The 15,751-nt window shown below is 40.4% G+C and overlaps 1 protein-coding gene across 1 annotated transcript; it reads right to left on the bottom strand.

Annotated features, from left to right (window-relative positions):
• Positions 1-6,020: 6,020 nt before the first annotated feature.
• On the bottom strand, positions 6,021-15,108 carry LOC115111372 (annexin A1-like). The gene is made up of 13 exons (XM_029637357.2): positions 15,011-15,108; positions 14,003-14,062; positions 13,036-13,126; positions 12,614-12,708; positions 12,311-12,424; positions 11,057-11,147; positions 10,888-10,967; positions 10,738-10,794; positions 10,506-10,599; positions 7,812-7,907; positions 7,363-7,421; positions 6,927-7,049; positions 6,021-6,438 (listed from the first exon to the last, which is right to left on the bottom strand). The coding sequence occupies exons 2-13, from the start codon at positions 14,048-14,050 to the stop codon at positions 6,379-6,381; spliced, it is 1,008 nt and encodes a 335-aa protein (XP_029493217.1). The 5' UTR covers positions 14,051-14,062; positions 15,011-15,108; the 3' UTR covers positions 6,021-6,378.
• Positions 15,109-15,751: the final 643 nt, after the last annotated feature.

The raw sequence follows: 15,751 nt of genomic DNA, 5'->3' as shown, positions 1-15,751 counted from the left end.
GCATGTTAATAATTAGGCTACAAAATAATACAAAAATAATGCTATCTATGAAAGGTTATAATTTGATAATAACCCATCGAGAATGAACCATGTCATGAGTTACATTTACAACATTGTAAAACACAGACATGGTGTGTATAACACAAATTAAGATCCAGCTCACTAGAATTTCGATAGACATGTGTATTAGGCCTACAGTAAGTAGCATGACCGGCTTTGGAAGGATGGTCCCGTGAGACTAGTTAAATATAAAGCCATTCTTGAGGAAGACCGAAAAGTAGAAGACACCTTTTACATTTTTTTTTTTTTTTAACGACTGACTTCTCAATCTTATAGACATAAGCCTAATTAACTATCGAACCAGGTCTCCTTTGAGAAATAGATTTTTATCTCAATGAGGAAAAACCTGTATTCAAAAAAAGAGGCAAAAGGTTACGAACATGTGTGTTCAGACCCGGGAGTCTAATCAGTAACACAATGTTAATCATGAGAGAAAAACGACATTTCAACAGTAGGTCTACATTCTCACGGTCATGGAGGAATGCAGTGTCATGAACCGCAGATATTGGCTACTGATAAGCGTTTGGATTAAACTGTTAATTTGATCTTCCCGCCTGAGCAACATACATGGTCACAAAAGAAAAGGATATGGCGTGCCAACCCAGTGCATTTTTGGATGGCGTTTCAAATAACAATGTGTTCAAAGAAGAAAAGGAAGGAATGTAACAGTTCAGTGCAAACTGTTTGCACATGGTGAAAGCTGCTGTCGACATCCATTGACTCGACCGCAAACCTGAAGAAACACTTGGAGGTAAGGATGACGATTGGCAGGTGTGGCGCGTTAGCTTTCTTAGCTAACTACTCTTTAGAGACAGAAAGGTTGTCTTCCCAATCTTACAGCATATATCAGGGATTTCAGAGAGCATTAGCTGACTAGTTAGTCAGATTTCTAGCTAACTAGTCTGTTAGCTAATTTGCTTGCCAACTCTCCTACACTATGTGGTATGCTGCTCACTTAACGTTAGCAAGATATCATAGCAAGTATGCTATTGTGCTAATTTGTTAACAATTTTGCAAATTAAATCTATTTGAACTAAGAAATCAGTTGTAGATAGTTGGGTAAGATTCACTGGGCTACATAGCCTAGCTAGCTAAATCAAAAGTTTGAAAAACATTTTGAAAGCTAGTTGCACCCCGTAACCCAGCATAGGGTGTTTACTGTCAGGGTTAGTTAACTAGCTATGGTTTCACCCAAATCAATTTAGACACGCTGCAGTTTGCCTGCTGTTCAATTGTTTTTTCAACCCAAGTAAATGCTGGTATTTAAAAAAAAAAAAAAAAAAGTATTTAACCTTTATTTAACTAGGCAAGTCAGTTAAGAACAAATTATTATTTACAATGAAGGCCTACCACAAGGCAAACTGCCTCCTGCGGGGAAGGGGCTGTGATTTAAAAATATATAGGAGAAAACACAGATCACGACAAGAGAGACAACACTACCTAAAGAGAGACCTAAGACAACAACATAGCATGGCAGCAACACATGACACAGCATGGTAGCAACACAACATGACAACAACATGGCAGCAGCACAACATGGTACAAACATGAATGGGCACAGACAACAGCACAAGGGGCAAGAAGGTAGAGACAACAATACATCACACAAAGCAGCCACAACTGTCAGTAAGAGTGTCCGTAACTAAAAGTATAATACTCCATTGTTTTTTATTTGAGTATTTCTAGATAAACAATATGAACCACCATAGACATCCTTGCATCCACAACTTTGTCCATGTGTGAGTGGTTACATGTTCCAACCCCAGCCCTGTGTTTTTTAGACCGGGGTAGGCTATAGAAAGTGAAACATATGTTTCAAGATGGTGGACAAACGTTGGGTAAAAGTACAATCCTTAATTAACACAATAACAAGGTGCTCACTCCACAGATGACATGGAGGAGTGCAGAGATGCACAGCCATCTACAATGGCCAAAAAGGGACCCCTTGTACATTATTGAAACAGGCAAAACTACAACCAAGAGGACCACACACCTCACAAAGCCAGGTTAATCACCTGGTATTTTACTTAATCATAGACGATATGCAACCCTTTTCACTAGTAGAGGTGCCTTCATTCTGCAAGCTAGTAGAAGGAATCAGTGGTGGGAGAAAAGTAATGTGCAGAAAAAGTTTGATGGAATGAATTGAATAGGAATTTGACTCCATGAAAGAAGCTCTCTCTACCAAACTCCAGACCGTAAAATCCGTCTGCACCACAGCAGATATCTGGTCTGCCCATAACAGAAGCTTCATCGTTATGACATGACACTGGATCGAGGAGGAGACCTTGGAGAGGAAGTCAGATTCTTTGGCTTGTACAGTCCTACAGCCACTCGCATCCTCTATTGATCTTCTTCTGGGAGATAAGTGTTTTCCTGGCTTTCTTATCCCAACAATACTAAGCTTGAAGTCTAAGCTCTCAGAGAAAATACCGCTCAACCCTTGAAAGAGAGAGATGTGGAGCACATTAGTTCAAGAAGCAGCTTCTATGGAGAATACACTCTGAAGAGGTTGATGAGGGAGCACAGAACAAGTCTGATGACTCAGAAGACATTGTTTTGGTGTTCAGAGTTGCAACGACAAGGGCCAGTGGCATTGCAGAGGATGAGGTGAGGAAGTTCCTCAAAGACAAGTCTTTGGACTCCTTGAAATCGTTCCCTACAGTCCGGAACTTGTTTCTGAAGTACAACACGACACTGCCCTCCTGTGCCCCAGTTGAGCGCCTTTTCAGCTATGGTGGAAACCTGTTTATCAATCTGTGAAACAGGATGTCTGATGCTCATCTAGAGCATCTCCTCTTGCTACAATACAAAAGCAATTTCTGCCTTCAATCATCTGAGTAGGCTAGCTTCAGAATAGGCCTACTGAAATGCCATGTCTGATATTTGGGTTTATTGCACAAAACAGCACTTTTTTTGCTTAAACATTTTTTTTAACTACTTGGTGGACTAAATGTGTGATTACACTGTTTTCTTCATATTTCTATTTCAAATTGTTGTTATTTCTCAGATGTTCTTATCCAGAACAACTTACAGTAGTGGGTGCATACATTTTTATTTTTGTACTGGTGTCTCTTGGGATAAGTGTTTAGCATCATCCATGCTGCTGTGTTACTTAAGCCCTTACTTATGTATTTATTTAACCTTTATTTAACTAGGCAAGTCAGTTAAGAACAAATATGACTAGTTTTAACATGTATCCTTTGTCCTACACATTGTGTTTGTGCCCACATTTTTAGACAGGTGTACATTATTTTTTATTTTTTTAACCTTTATTTAACTAGGCAAGTCAATTAAGAACAAATTCTTATTAATTAATCTATATAAATGGACAAGATCAGGATGAAGGATGAAGAATAGAGGCAGGTATAGAGGGCTTAAATACATTTGTGTCACAATGTTTTGTGATGTCTTTTAATGTGGCTCAAACATCCTGCAATAAATGTTGTTTAATTGGTCATCTTTATTTTCTTGTTTTATGGGTGAAATAATCAAAAAGTAACAAAGTAATCAGATTACGTTACTGAGTTTATGTAATCCAAAAGTTACGTTACTGAATACAGTTTTAGACATGTAACTAGTAACTAACAGATTACTTTTTAAAAGTAACCTACCCAACCCTGACTTTAAAAAAAAAGTTATATTTTGACTGTGAAATATAGCAACTTTAGTCTAATTGTCAACCCAAAATGCTTTACATTCACTGGATTAGGTTACACATGAAAATATCTATAATCATGCATGTTAGATGAAACAACTTATTTCTTAAATACCTCAGTAGTCTACTTCATAATAAAGCGCTATGAATTACTTTGACGCCCCACTTTGGTTGTGCCGTGGCGGAGATCTTTGTGGGCTATACTCGGCCTTGTCTCAGGATGGTAAGTTGATGGTTGAAGATATCCCTCTAGTGGTGTGGGGGCTGTGCTTTGGCAAAGTGGGTGGGGTTATATCCTGCCTGTTTTGCCCTGTCTGGGGGTATTGTCGGATGGGGCCACAGTGTCTCCCGACCTCTTCTGTCTCAGCCTCCATTATTTATGCTGCAGTAGTTTATGTTTCGGGGGGCTAGGGTCAGTCTGTTATATCTGGAGTATTTCTCCTGTCTTACCCGGTGTCCTGTGTGAATTTAAGTATTCTTTCTTTCAACTGTTCTGCCTGCGGCTATGGAACCCTGACCTGTTCACCGGACGTGCTACCTGTCCCAGACCTGCTGTTTTCAACTCTCTAGAGACAGCAGGAGCAGTAGAGATACTCTGAATGATCGGCTATGAAAAGCCAAATGTCATTTACTCCTGAGGTGCTGACCTGTTGCACCCTCGACAACCACTGTGATTATTATTATTTGACCCTGCTGGTCATCTTTGAACATCTTGGCCATGTTCTGTTATAATCTCCACCTGGCACAGCCAGAAGAGGACTAGCCTGGTTCCTCTCTAGGTTTCTTCCTAGGTTCTGGCCTTTCTAAGGAGTTTTTCCATAGGCACCGTGCTTCTAGTCCTGCATTGCTTGCTGATTAGGGTTTTAGGCTGGGTTTCTGTACAGCACTTTGAGATATCAGCTGATGTAAGAAGGACTATATAAATACATTTGATTTGATTGTGAAATGTCTGTGTAGATTTTGTATACAAACATGATGTTGTGGGTCATTTTGACCCGGAGGCTTTCATCTGTCTAGATATTTGCACAGGCCCAAAATAAACAAGTGTCTTTGATGTTTGTTTTTTATTTACTGGTTCTGGTTGCACTTTTATTATTACCTTTGGGAGAAAGGAAGCTTTCCCAAACTTCTCCTTCTCAGTGTGAGAACAGCAGATCTCTGGCAGACATTCAAAAATGAGCTCCAGAAAATGCTTGTTTGTGAGAAAGGAAATATTTTTTACAAAAAGTTATTAAATATGGAGTTTTTTAAATCAAATGTTCTTGTATTTCTTATTTCTGAAAGGTCTGACAAGACAAAATAAAGTATTGGCTGTTTTTACGTGATTCTTTGACTCTTCTTGAGTGTGTTTAAACTGTGTGGGTCAATCTGACCCATACCACAATGGACATCATTTTTTTCCAGCAAACCACAAGGGTTTTTCAGTTTAATCAAGACTCACACATCTTTCTCTGTTTAGGCCTAATCAAAACTGTACTATATCTGTGGTTCATGACACGGAATTCTTCCATGACCGTGAGAATGTAGGCCTACTGTTTTGAAATTCACAAGTTTGAATGTAATTTACTTACATGGTTAGCAATGTGTTATTGATTAGACCACCCAGGTCCGAAAAAACACACATTTTCGTACATTTTTGCCTCTGAGATGGTTCCATAGTTTTATGTTGGAATTTGAATTAGGCTTATGTTAGTAAGATTAAGAAGTCAGTTGTTTGTTCAAAACGTGTATTCTACTCTGTCTTCAAGAATGGCCTACATGTAATTGTAGTCTCACGTGACCATCCTTCCAAATTACGTCTTGCTACTGTAGACCCTGTCTTGTTTTGCACACTTTGTACAAAATAATAAAATGCAGGACTACAATATATTTCTTAACGTAGCTCTTTATTAGCTAGCTATAACTGGCATGTTCACGTCTCACAAACCAGGATCAAACTGACCATGATCTAACCATTTGGGTGGTCTTAACCAATCATAGCACAGTATGATATGGTGGTAAAATGCATCCCATTACAATTCAGTATGTTTACACATATGAATATTACAGACCTAATACAAATAATTACATCTAAATTCTAGAGTGAGATTAATCTCATTTGTATTACACAATGTCTGTGTTTTACAGTGTTGTAAATGTAACTTATGACATGGTCTGAGGTTGTACATTCTCGGTGGGTGATTATCAAATTATAACTTTCATAGACAGGCTACAGGCTAAATTGCAAAAAAATTATACTAATAATAAACATACGTTTTTTAGAATGAAAAATATATACACAGTCAAATTCAGACAATTTGGATCCACATAAAAAGCTTTATTTTCACAAAGGACCAGTTATTCAACCAGGGTACAATGCCACTGTATATTCTTGGCACGCAAATGGTTAAGTGTGTGATATATTGCACTATGGAATAGATCACCAAGTCTGCTGAAGCTAGGCTAAATTATGCAATGCTGCTTAACATGCTAACTGTGCTTATTGCTGTTAGCATTTAGCGAAAATACATCAGGACTGTCATTTCAGATAGTTGTCATGAACCATTATATTTTGCATTTTGGGAAGTGCACATTGAGGCATTGGAGGGGAATGTTTCATCATGTACAGTTTTCTAAAATGGTGTGAATGCCATTCTTGCTAGGTGAGAGAGGAGAGAAAGTTAGCTGTCACTTCCACACAAGGCCAGTAGGATCTTCTCATAGTCGCCATTGGTGTCATTCTAAGGGTGTAAGAGACAAGAGGTTGTATCACAACTGGCCGGGATTGAGAGTCCCATAGGGCGGCGCACAATTGGCCCAGCATCGTCTGGGTTTGCCCGGTGTATGCTGTCATTGTAAATAAGAATTTGTTCTTAACTGACTTGCCTAGTTAAATAAAGGTTGAATAAAATATGTAAAAATAAAATAAGAGTTACTCTACAAAATATAAACATATATTATTTTTCAGATGCCATATTTTCCCATTTCACACATGGTCAGTCTTCTGTCCTATCTCAGATTGGACACAGAAATCTGAATACTTCGTACAATCTGATGCATGTCCTTAAAACTCTGGACCCCGATTAAGCCTAGTCCTGGATTTAAACTCATTCTCAATGGAGGATCTGTTGAAATAGCTTTTAAATTTAGTACTATGCTTAATCTGGGTCGGGGAAACAGTTCCTTGTTTATTTTCTTTTTTTATTTCTACTTTGAGATGTTTGCTCACCAGAATATCCTGGTAGAGGGTTTTCCCAAACGTCTTCTTGTACTCCTGTTTGATCCGGGCCATGTCCACTTCAGAACGGCTCACCATGACATGGGTCAGATTCTTGGTCCTGGTTCCTTTACCCTGGGGTATGGCACAGGCACACAAACTGAAGATTTATAACCAGATGGTGCAAATTCCTTAGCTTGAACCGAGATCTGTTTGTGCTTTCTTGTACAGTATTTGCATGTTCTTCTGTAGATTGTCACATCTTAAAACAGGGTCGTTTTCTTTAGGTAGAAAATGGACTGTAACAGGTCCTTGGATTTGTCTGATAAGCAACACTTATTTTCATTTTAAAAACATTTTCTGTTGCATACCCTAATGAACACGACCCAGGGCAAACTCTTATCTGGCACATAAAACATACTGTAAGTATGTTTAACAGTAAACACACCTTCATGGCCAAGTTGAGTCTCTCAGCAAAGAAAGCAGGCTTGCTTCCAGCACACTTCACTGAAAGACAGATATCAAAACCAGTCAGATGACATCATAGAGCAGCATAGACAAGAGGCAGCATTCCCCAAAGATGTCGCAAGGGTATCGGAATGGCCATGAGGTGACCAGTGCATTGCAGGAGTTGTGGTATAGTGAATTTGCCTTGGATAATGTGCCATCCCATCTATTTAAAAAGTTATTATTATTTTAGTCTTGAGAGATAAATGTTAATTTGCTCACAGTGTGGCCTTTTTCTGCATGAGGAAAAGGAAGGACATAGTGTAATGTTATAGGACTGATGCCCAGTGAAGAGTGTGATACAGCAGAAGACATGGATTGAGGGTGATGCACAGATGATATAAAAGACATTGGAACATTATAGGCTTGGTCCTGGCAGTGACATCTCACCTACGGCAGTCAGACAGTTCTCAATGTCTCCCTTCAGTTCCAGGTCGATAGCCTTTGTCACATCCACCTTACTGTACTTGAAGTACTTCTCAAACGCTGAGAGAGAGAAAGAGAGATTGTACTTGAAATGTTCAAACAGTATCAAATCATTTGTGGTTGCACGTGCAGTGTACGAAAAAGGGAAAACACACGCACATCTAGATTGTAGTAGTATTCATCAGTGTCTAAGTGATGACAAAAATAAATAACCCTATAGATAGGGCTACAATGTAATTAACAGTTGTTGAGAAATAAGTGTGTGTGTGTGTGTGTGTGTGTGTGTGTGTAATTAAATAATGATAATCATTTGGTGGGTGCTTATATTTTTTTCTATTGCTCAAATAAGGAGATTTTAGCTAATACTTGTTAAATAATCAAAAAGGTATGGGTCCCAAAAAATGGACATGCCTAAAGATTATTTTACGATGAATAGATTAGATGAGTTTATTAGTCACATGCACAGGGTCACAGATGTAATCGTAGTGTACAGTGAAATTCTTGAGCGTACGTAAATGTTCGTTGGGGGGGTGGGGTAGAATATTCGTAGGGGAGCTGCAAAGGGGCAGGAGGGGGAGCAGGTAGCTGCCTAGTGACTATTCAGCAGCCTGATGGTCTGGGGGTAGAAGCTATTGGTCGGTCCGACAGTTTTTATCATAATACTCCTATACTGTCTGAGTAATGGAAGCGGGGAGAACAGGCTGTGGCTTGCTTGTCTGAGGTCCTTGATGATCTTCTTGGCCTTCCTGCAACACCTGGTGTTGTAGGTCTCCTGGATGGCAGTCAATAAGCACTCAATTGTACGTTCGGCTGAGCGTACCACCCTCTGTAGAACCTTGCAGTCAGTGGCGGTGGAGTTGCCGTACCCGGCCATGATGCAGCCTGACCGTATGCTCCCGATGGTGCTCCTGTAAGAGACTGTAAGGGCCCTCGGGCAAATGCCTAATATATTCTGCCTCCTGAGATTGAAGAGTCGCTGCTGTGCCTTTTCACCTCGATGTCCGTGTGGATATGACCATTTCAGCTCATTGGAGATGTGTATACTGCAATCAGTTACTTTGTTTTGCTGATGTTGAGGGAGAGGATGTTTACCTGGCACCATACCGTCAGGGTGCCTACGTCCTAGGCTGTCTCGTCGTTGTTGGTAATCAGGCCTGCTACTGTCATGCCGTCTGCGAACTTGGTGATGGAGTTGGAACGGTGTGAGGCCACGCAGTCGTGGGTATACATGGAGTACAGGTGGGGACTGAGGACGAACCCTTGAGGGGCCCCTCGTGTTGCGGATCAGTGGGGTGGAGGTAATGTTGCCTATCTTCACCACCTGGGGCGGCCTGTCAGGAAGTCCAGGAACCAGTTGAATAAGGAGTTCAGTCTCAGGGTTTTGAGTTTTGTGATGAACTTAGAGTGCACTATTGTATTGAAGGCCCAGCTGTAACTGATGAACAGCAGCCTCAGATATGCATTTATTTTGTTTATGTGTTTGAGGGCAGTGTGCAGTGCAATGGCGATTGCATTGTCTGTGGATCTGTCAGGTCAAGTGTGTCGGCAGGGAGGAGGTGATGGGGTCTTTGTGCAAAAGCAGTCGTTTAAAAAAAAAACTGCTACACTGGAAGTGTAATCTTTGGTCAGGGTGAGCAGAGCGCAAGCTACTTTATCCTATTGCTCTACAGCAGGATTTCCCAAACTCGGTCCCGGGGCCTCCCTTGGGTGGACATTTTTTTTTTTACCCCAGCTGATTAATATAATCAAATCTTGATGATGAGTTGGTTATTTGAATCAGCTGTGTAGTGTTAGGGCAAAGACCAAAACATGCACCAGGGGGGCCCCGGGACTGAGTGTGGGAAACCCTGTTCTACGGTGTGAGCCCACACGATAACCTGGAGTACTCTGATGAGAAGGACATAGGCTACTAATTGTGTGAGTTGACAAATTATCAGACAAGGCAAGTCAATCAAATAAACATTTTGTCCTTGACTTAAACACATTTGCATTAAAACATTTTTTTTTAACAAAATCAAACGTGGTAGAGCACTGCCTCATCTAATTGAAAAGTGCTGGGGAAAATGACTGCTCGCCACACGTTTGCCGGCCCTGCTCTCACCATTACCAATAATGGGAGGTTAGCATTTTTGGGGGGTATGATATTTATCCCTCTAACTTTCTCACTCATCATTGTTCACAATTAATTAATGATTATCTATAATCACAGTAGCATCCACATTAATATACTGGTCAGTATATAGATCATCTTTGCTACTGCAGATTTTTGGAAAGCTATGGACAACTGCAAAAGTGTTGCTACAACTCTCAACAACATTTCTGCCCTCAATTGAGCAGGTGCTATTTATCGACAAAGTTCAGTGGGGGAAAGTTTAAGTAGCGAGACTAGTTTCTGGAAGACAATGCCATGCTGACTTACCAGCGTTTACAATATGAATACTTAAATAGGTGTGGCTAAGGGTGTGAACGATTTTGAATGGGCTTAAACAAAGAGGAGCACTCTAGCAAGGGCATTTCTACTACCTGTCTCCTAAGTGGTTTTACAAGTTTAGCAGCATAATTTTCCATGTTTCGTCAAACTACAGTGTATGATATACCAGAAGCTCTGAGTCTGTACTTTTATTTAGCTCACATAGAGCTGTGCTGTCACATATTCACCTTGGCGGAGCTGAGGAGCACTTCTGGTGGTCAGAATGTCTATGAAGACAGAGCAGTCCGTTCCCTTCTTCTTCTCTCCAGCCTCATATAGGGCCTATGGATTGATAGAGTAGGCATAGGCATCACACACACAGGGATTCAATTACACATTGACTCTCGGTGCCAATGTCAAACGTTGATTTCTTTAAAAATTCTGACACACACAAATACACACTCTAGCTCTCCTCCATACCTTGGCATCACTTTCAGCAAGTTCCTGGTTCACGATGAAGTCCTCATTCCTAGTAGCCTACAGTATGTGAGGGAGAGAGTGGGGGCAGTGAGGTTGATTGTGCCATACTATTCATCTGAGGTTAAAGAAACTATAAATAAACACACACACCTTGCAGAGCGAGAGCAGAGCATTTCTGAAGTCTCCGCCTGTGTCAGACTTGATGTCATTCTGCAGCTCGTTTTTGTATTCTAGCAAGAAAAAGCCATGATTATTGTCTTGTTGTAACTATCATATCACGTACAGGACGTCTACATATACATATTCACATATTACACACCTTCCTGATAGGCTTTCTTTATCTCTTTGATCTCTTTATTGGTCCTGGAGGCCAGAATCTCAATCAGAGTATCCTCATCTGTGCCCAATCCCTGAGAGAAATAGGTGAGAGGGTCAAAGGGTCAACAAGGACAAATGGGTCACATCAGTCATAAAGCTGAGACAAAAGGATTGGATTGGATGATTGGATGACAGAAACACATAAAGAGCTGGGCCATGTTCATTATAACCTAAATGGAACAGAACAGACTGAAGCATGGCACTACCTGCACCTACAGGTCTACCACTATGCCAGACACCTCCCAGCTAGCACATAACGTTGTGAACACTGTATGTTTCTTAGAGATTGGTGAGACCGTGGTTGTCCCATGGTTATTCTGCTTACAACCTTCCCATAACTTTCTGGGAATGGTGCTGGATAGTTGTTTGGCATTGAAACATTCTCAGCACATTTTAAGAAACTTCACTAAAATTATAATTCCATTGATAGAGATCAAAAGGTCAAAGGTTCAAATCTCACTGACTGTGCCAAAATAAAAAATAAATGTGTTTGCGTTATTAATGCTTAGGCAAATGAATTTCCATGTGTCCCGTCAGTGCTTGGAGTTCTAAACATTCCCAGAACCTCCCTGCAACCTAAAAATATACGTTCCCAGAACAAGACACATTTTCACTTCCGTTCTCAGAATGTTTAAAACAACATTCACAGAACCTCCCTGCAACCATTTTACCTGTCAGGGAACTTATGGCTTCGTTCCCAGAACCAATGGGAAACCAAAAACGTACGTTCCCAGAACTTCCAAGGAACCAAATGTGCTAGCTGGGCTCACGCACACTGCACATGCACAGACTTGTGTATCGTTAAACCAAAAGTATAGTAGGTACTCATCACCACTTTTCTTACTGTCTCCTCACATATTAAAACAGCTCCACCCATTGTATAAAGAAGACAGAAAGTCCCACACATTTTAAAAGTCCCACCGTTATTACACAACACTATAATAAAGCAGAATGAGTCAATATGGGTAGGGTGTTAGGAAGTGGGTGGGTCTGACTAAACAGCAGAACAAGAAAACAGGATGATGTCATCCCAGCGTCCTCTTTAGAAGGTAATCATTACTCTATAATTATTTGTATTATATCTGTTACCGTCTCTAGGCCACCCGAACGGAGGGAAAGATACACATTTGTTTGTATTCTAAGTAGTATTGTATATTCTTAGTAGTAGTGAGTGAGTGACTGAGTGAATGTGTACCTTCATGGCCAGTTTGAGCTGTTGGGCATCATATTGGGCTGGCGTTTTGAGCAGTGCCAGAACCACATCCTCCAGCTCTCCATTTAGGGCCGACTTCAGGGCAGTCTCCAGAGGCTGCAGATAGAGGGTTGATACACACTTCCACAGTCATACACAAGTGTGTGTTTAAGCTTTCCAGGTGCACCAGGTGGCTGGAGTTTGCACGTTTTGCATTGTTCCATTAGTCCTAAAGTGCGAATTCCACCCATGTGCCGCCATCCGCACATGCTAAACCAAACGCACCTAGTGGGTGTCCCGTCTTACCTTGCCACTAGCCTTTTGGTAGCTAGCTTTGATCTGCTGTCTCTGGGCGTTGCTCCTCTTCACCAGCACATCAATGATGGTGTTCTCATCGACACCTACGTCACAGAGACGAGATGGAAGGACTTGTTCAATAAGAAACGTTGTTGCATACTCTAATCCATGAGCCCTTATCAATTTCTTTATGAACGTTAAGTGTCTGTGTGGCCCCGGGCTTACGGTTAGGCAGCTCTGACTACTCCCCAGCAAGAGACAATGAAAACACGGACCCGGAAATGTACACACGGTCACATTCCCTCTGAATATCCTTCTATGCTGCCTCATGTTACACACGGAGTGAGTTCTATTCACCTAAGCTTCTCTGCTATGAAACACATTCAAACATTATTTGTGTGTGTGTGTGTCTGTGTGTGTGACAACCTCACCTTTGGCCTTGATGGCCTTATCCAAGATGCCTGCATCCCCATCGGCACTGAAATGTGGGTAGGGAGTCACAGTGCCCTGATTGAGTTGGGTCTGAGACAGAGAACAATTTCACTTAGCTGCCATGCAGTGAATCAATGGATACCTTCACAAAATGTAGAGAATAGTTCAGAAGCAAAGGGAGAAACATCCCATACAAGGAATAGGGATAGAGTGGGAAAGAGAAGGAATTGTGCAGTTTGTTTCTCAGACTCTTTGACCCTCTCTGTTGCTATCCTCAACATCTGTCTATTTTTCTCTCACTCTTCCTCTGTCCTCCGCCCTCCCCTAATCTTTATCCAGCTACAAAAAGTACCCAATTGTCAAAATGACTCAAGTAAAAGTTAATGTCATCCAGTAAAATACTACTTGAGTAAAAGTCTAAAAGTTTTTGGTTTTTAAATATACTTAAGTATCACAAGTAAATGTAATTGCTAAAATATAATTAAGAATCAAAAGTAAAACAAAAAGTTTAAATAATTTAAAATTCCTTATATTAAGAAAACCAGACTGCATGTCTTTCTTGTTTTTTTTTACATTTATGTTTAGTAAGTCGACCAGATCAGAGGCAGTAGCGATGACCAGGGATGTTCTCTTGATAAGTACACGAATTTGACAATTATTCTTTCCTGCTAAGCATTCAAAATGTAACGAGCATTTTTGGTTGCTAGGGAAAATGTATGGAGTAAAAAATACATTATTTTCTTTAGGAATGTAGTGGAGTAAAAGTCAAAGTTGCCAAAAATCTATAAAGTAAGATACCCCAAAAACCTACATAAATACTTAGAGTACTTTAACGTTTTTTATTATTTATTTACAAAAGTACTGTACATCACTGGCTACAAGTGTACAAACACAGCCTGGTAAGTTATTCCACAAGAAAGAAAAAGAATTGAGGCTTTCCCTCAAGTAAGTGGAACAGAACCCTACCGAGTCATCTGCCATGCCCAGATAGACGGTCTGCTGCAAGAAGGACATGGTGGCACAGGTCTGCAGAGAGAAACAGGGGGATTCAGTCATTTTTATTTTATCTTTATTTTACTAGGCAAGTCAGTTAAGAACAAATTCTTATTTTCAATGACGGCCTAGGAACAGTGGGTTAACTGCCTGTTCAGGGGCAGAACGACAGATTTGTACCTTGTCAGCTCGGGGATTCGAACTTGCAACTTTCCAGTTACCTTCCGGTTACTAGTCCAACGCTCTAACCACTAGGCTACCCTGCCGCCCTAATAACCACCGTACAGTATTAATAATATCCTCTATATTGACATCAAAGTCTATTGAATTTATAAAATAATTTTAGTTGAAAAGCTAATTCTTTGATGCCAGAATGCTACAGTACCAGTACCAGACCATGCATATATTTTGTCAAACTGTATTTCATGGACTCATCCCCAACACAAAAGTAAACAATGTCTCTGCCTATGATAGGCTGCCGCTTATATCGGCTAATCATCATTCCATTATATTCCTAGAACAACTGAATAGAAATGTTTATTTATGAAGGTGCAAAGATCTATTTCACAATGTTGGCAAAAAAGCTGGTGGTGACCACGCCTAACTGGAATCATGTAGATAGAACTCACTCAAAACTTGAACCTTTTCCTCAGTTAGTTCACAGTGCTTTTCAAGACATAACAGGATCTGAGGTATATGGATCCGTTATAGAAAATAATGAATCAAAAATCATTCTGAAATATCACAACTACGCCTCAGCCACACTGGCTATCTGATATGAGCGACGTGAGTTCCCTAGGGGAACGTTACACTGCATTTAGAATGTATTCATACAGCTGGGAAGTTAGTTTCCCATCTAAACATGCTTTCAAAGTCCCTAAAAAGGAGAGAATTGAACAAATGATTGTTACCTAGAATTGGAAGTCGAGATGCTCAATTTCCTGGAGAAGGTCTATTGAATGAAAAAAAGGGATATCTTACCAGCTAGACAAAGGTAGGGACGGTGAAACTTCTCAGACAGATTGCATGGGCCTTGGGAAGATGCACTCATATATTTATATACATGAAAAACCCCACCTAGAAGTGGTGCAGCCCACACTCGACGCTATCATTGGACAGGCATTGCTGGTTGCGAGACTGTAAAACTTTCCATACAACCCAGTAAAGTTGTCAGTGAATGAATAGCAGCCAGCAGTAGAAGAAAACTGATAGATATAACACAATTTGGTGACATGAAAACAGATGTGGAATGTTTAGTAAGGTTCCCTATTGAGATGATGTTAACAAAATCAGTATTTAATGTAGACACTATAAATTGAAGTAAAATGGGAGTTCTTAGGCTAGGGAAGTTGTGCCTCGATATGGGTGGCGCAATTACCGGTAGGCCTAAAGGGGTTCCCTTAAATGGGATTAGCTAGATTCCTTATTGGATTTTTAAGTTAATTAGCCATTGAGTCTTGAAGGATATAACCTATAAATATAACCTATAAATGAGCTGCGTTACCCATGAGAGCCCAAAATATAAACTAGTTTTACTACATTGGTTGTAAACAATGTAATTGTAAACAAACACTGGAGAGCTTCAAAACATGGTTAAAACTATCACTTTGATCTCATGTATAATCCTCCTTTGCAGCTGGTGGTAAAGGGTGTGGTTTACTAGCTACCTCTTGCGGTTGTCAAGGCCACAAGACCGTCTGCGACCTGACACTAACTGTAAGC

Source organism: Oncorhynchus nerka, linkage group LG27 (genome assembly GCF_034236695.1).
Source record: "Oncorhynchus nerka isolate Pitt River linkage group LG27, Oner_Uvic_2.0, whole genome shotgun sequence".
Classification (NCBI taxonomy): Eukaryota; Metazoa; Chordata; class Actinopteri; order Salmoniformes; family Salmonidae; genus Oncorhynchus; species Oncorhynchus nerka.
The sequence above is the reverse complement of the archived record's forward strand: the minus strand, read 5'-3'. Positions and strand labels throughout refer to the sequence as shown.

Bases quoted from the DNA above. Each gene is read 5' to 3' on its own strand.
- LOC115111372 (XM_029637357.2), bottom strand. From the start codon at position 14,050: ATGTCCTTCTTGCAGCAGACCGTCTATCTGGGCATGGCAGATGACTCG. The intron at 11,148-12,310 runs GTACACATTCAC...TATTTCTCTCAG, and splicing joins AGCTCAAACTGGCCATGAAG to GGATTGGGCACAGATGAGGA. The intron at 7,422-7,811 runs GTGAGATGTCAC...TCTGTCTTTCAG, and splicing joins GAACTGTCTGACTGCCGTAG to TGAAGTGTGCTGGAAGCAAG.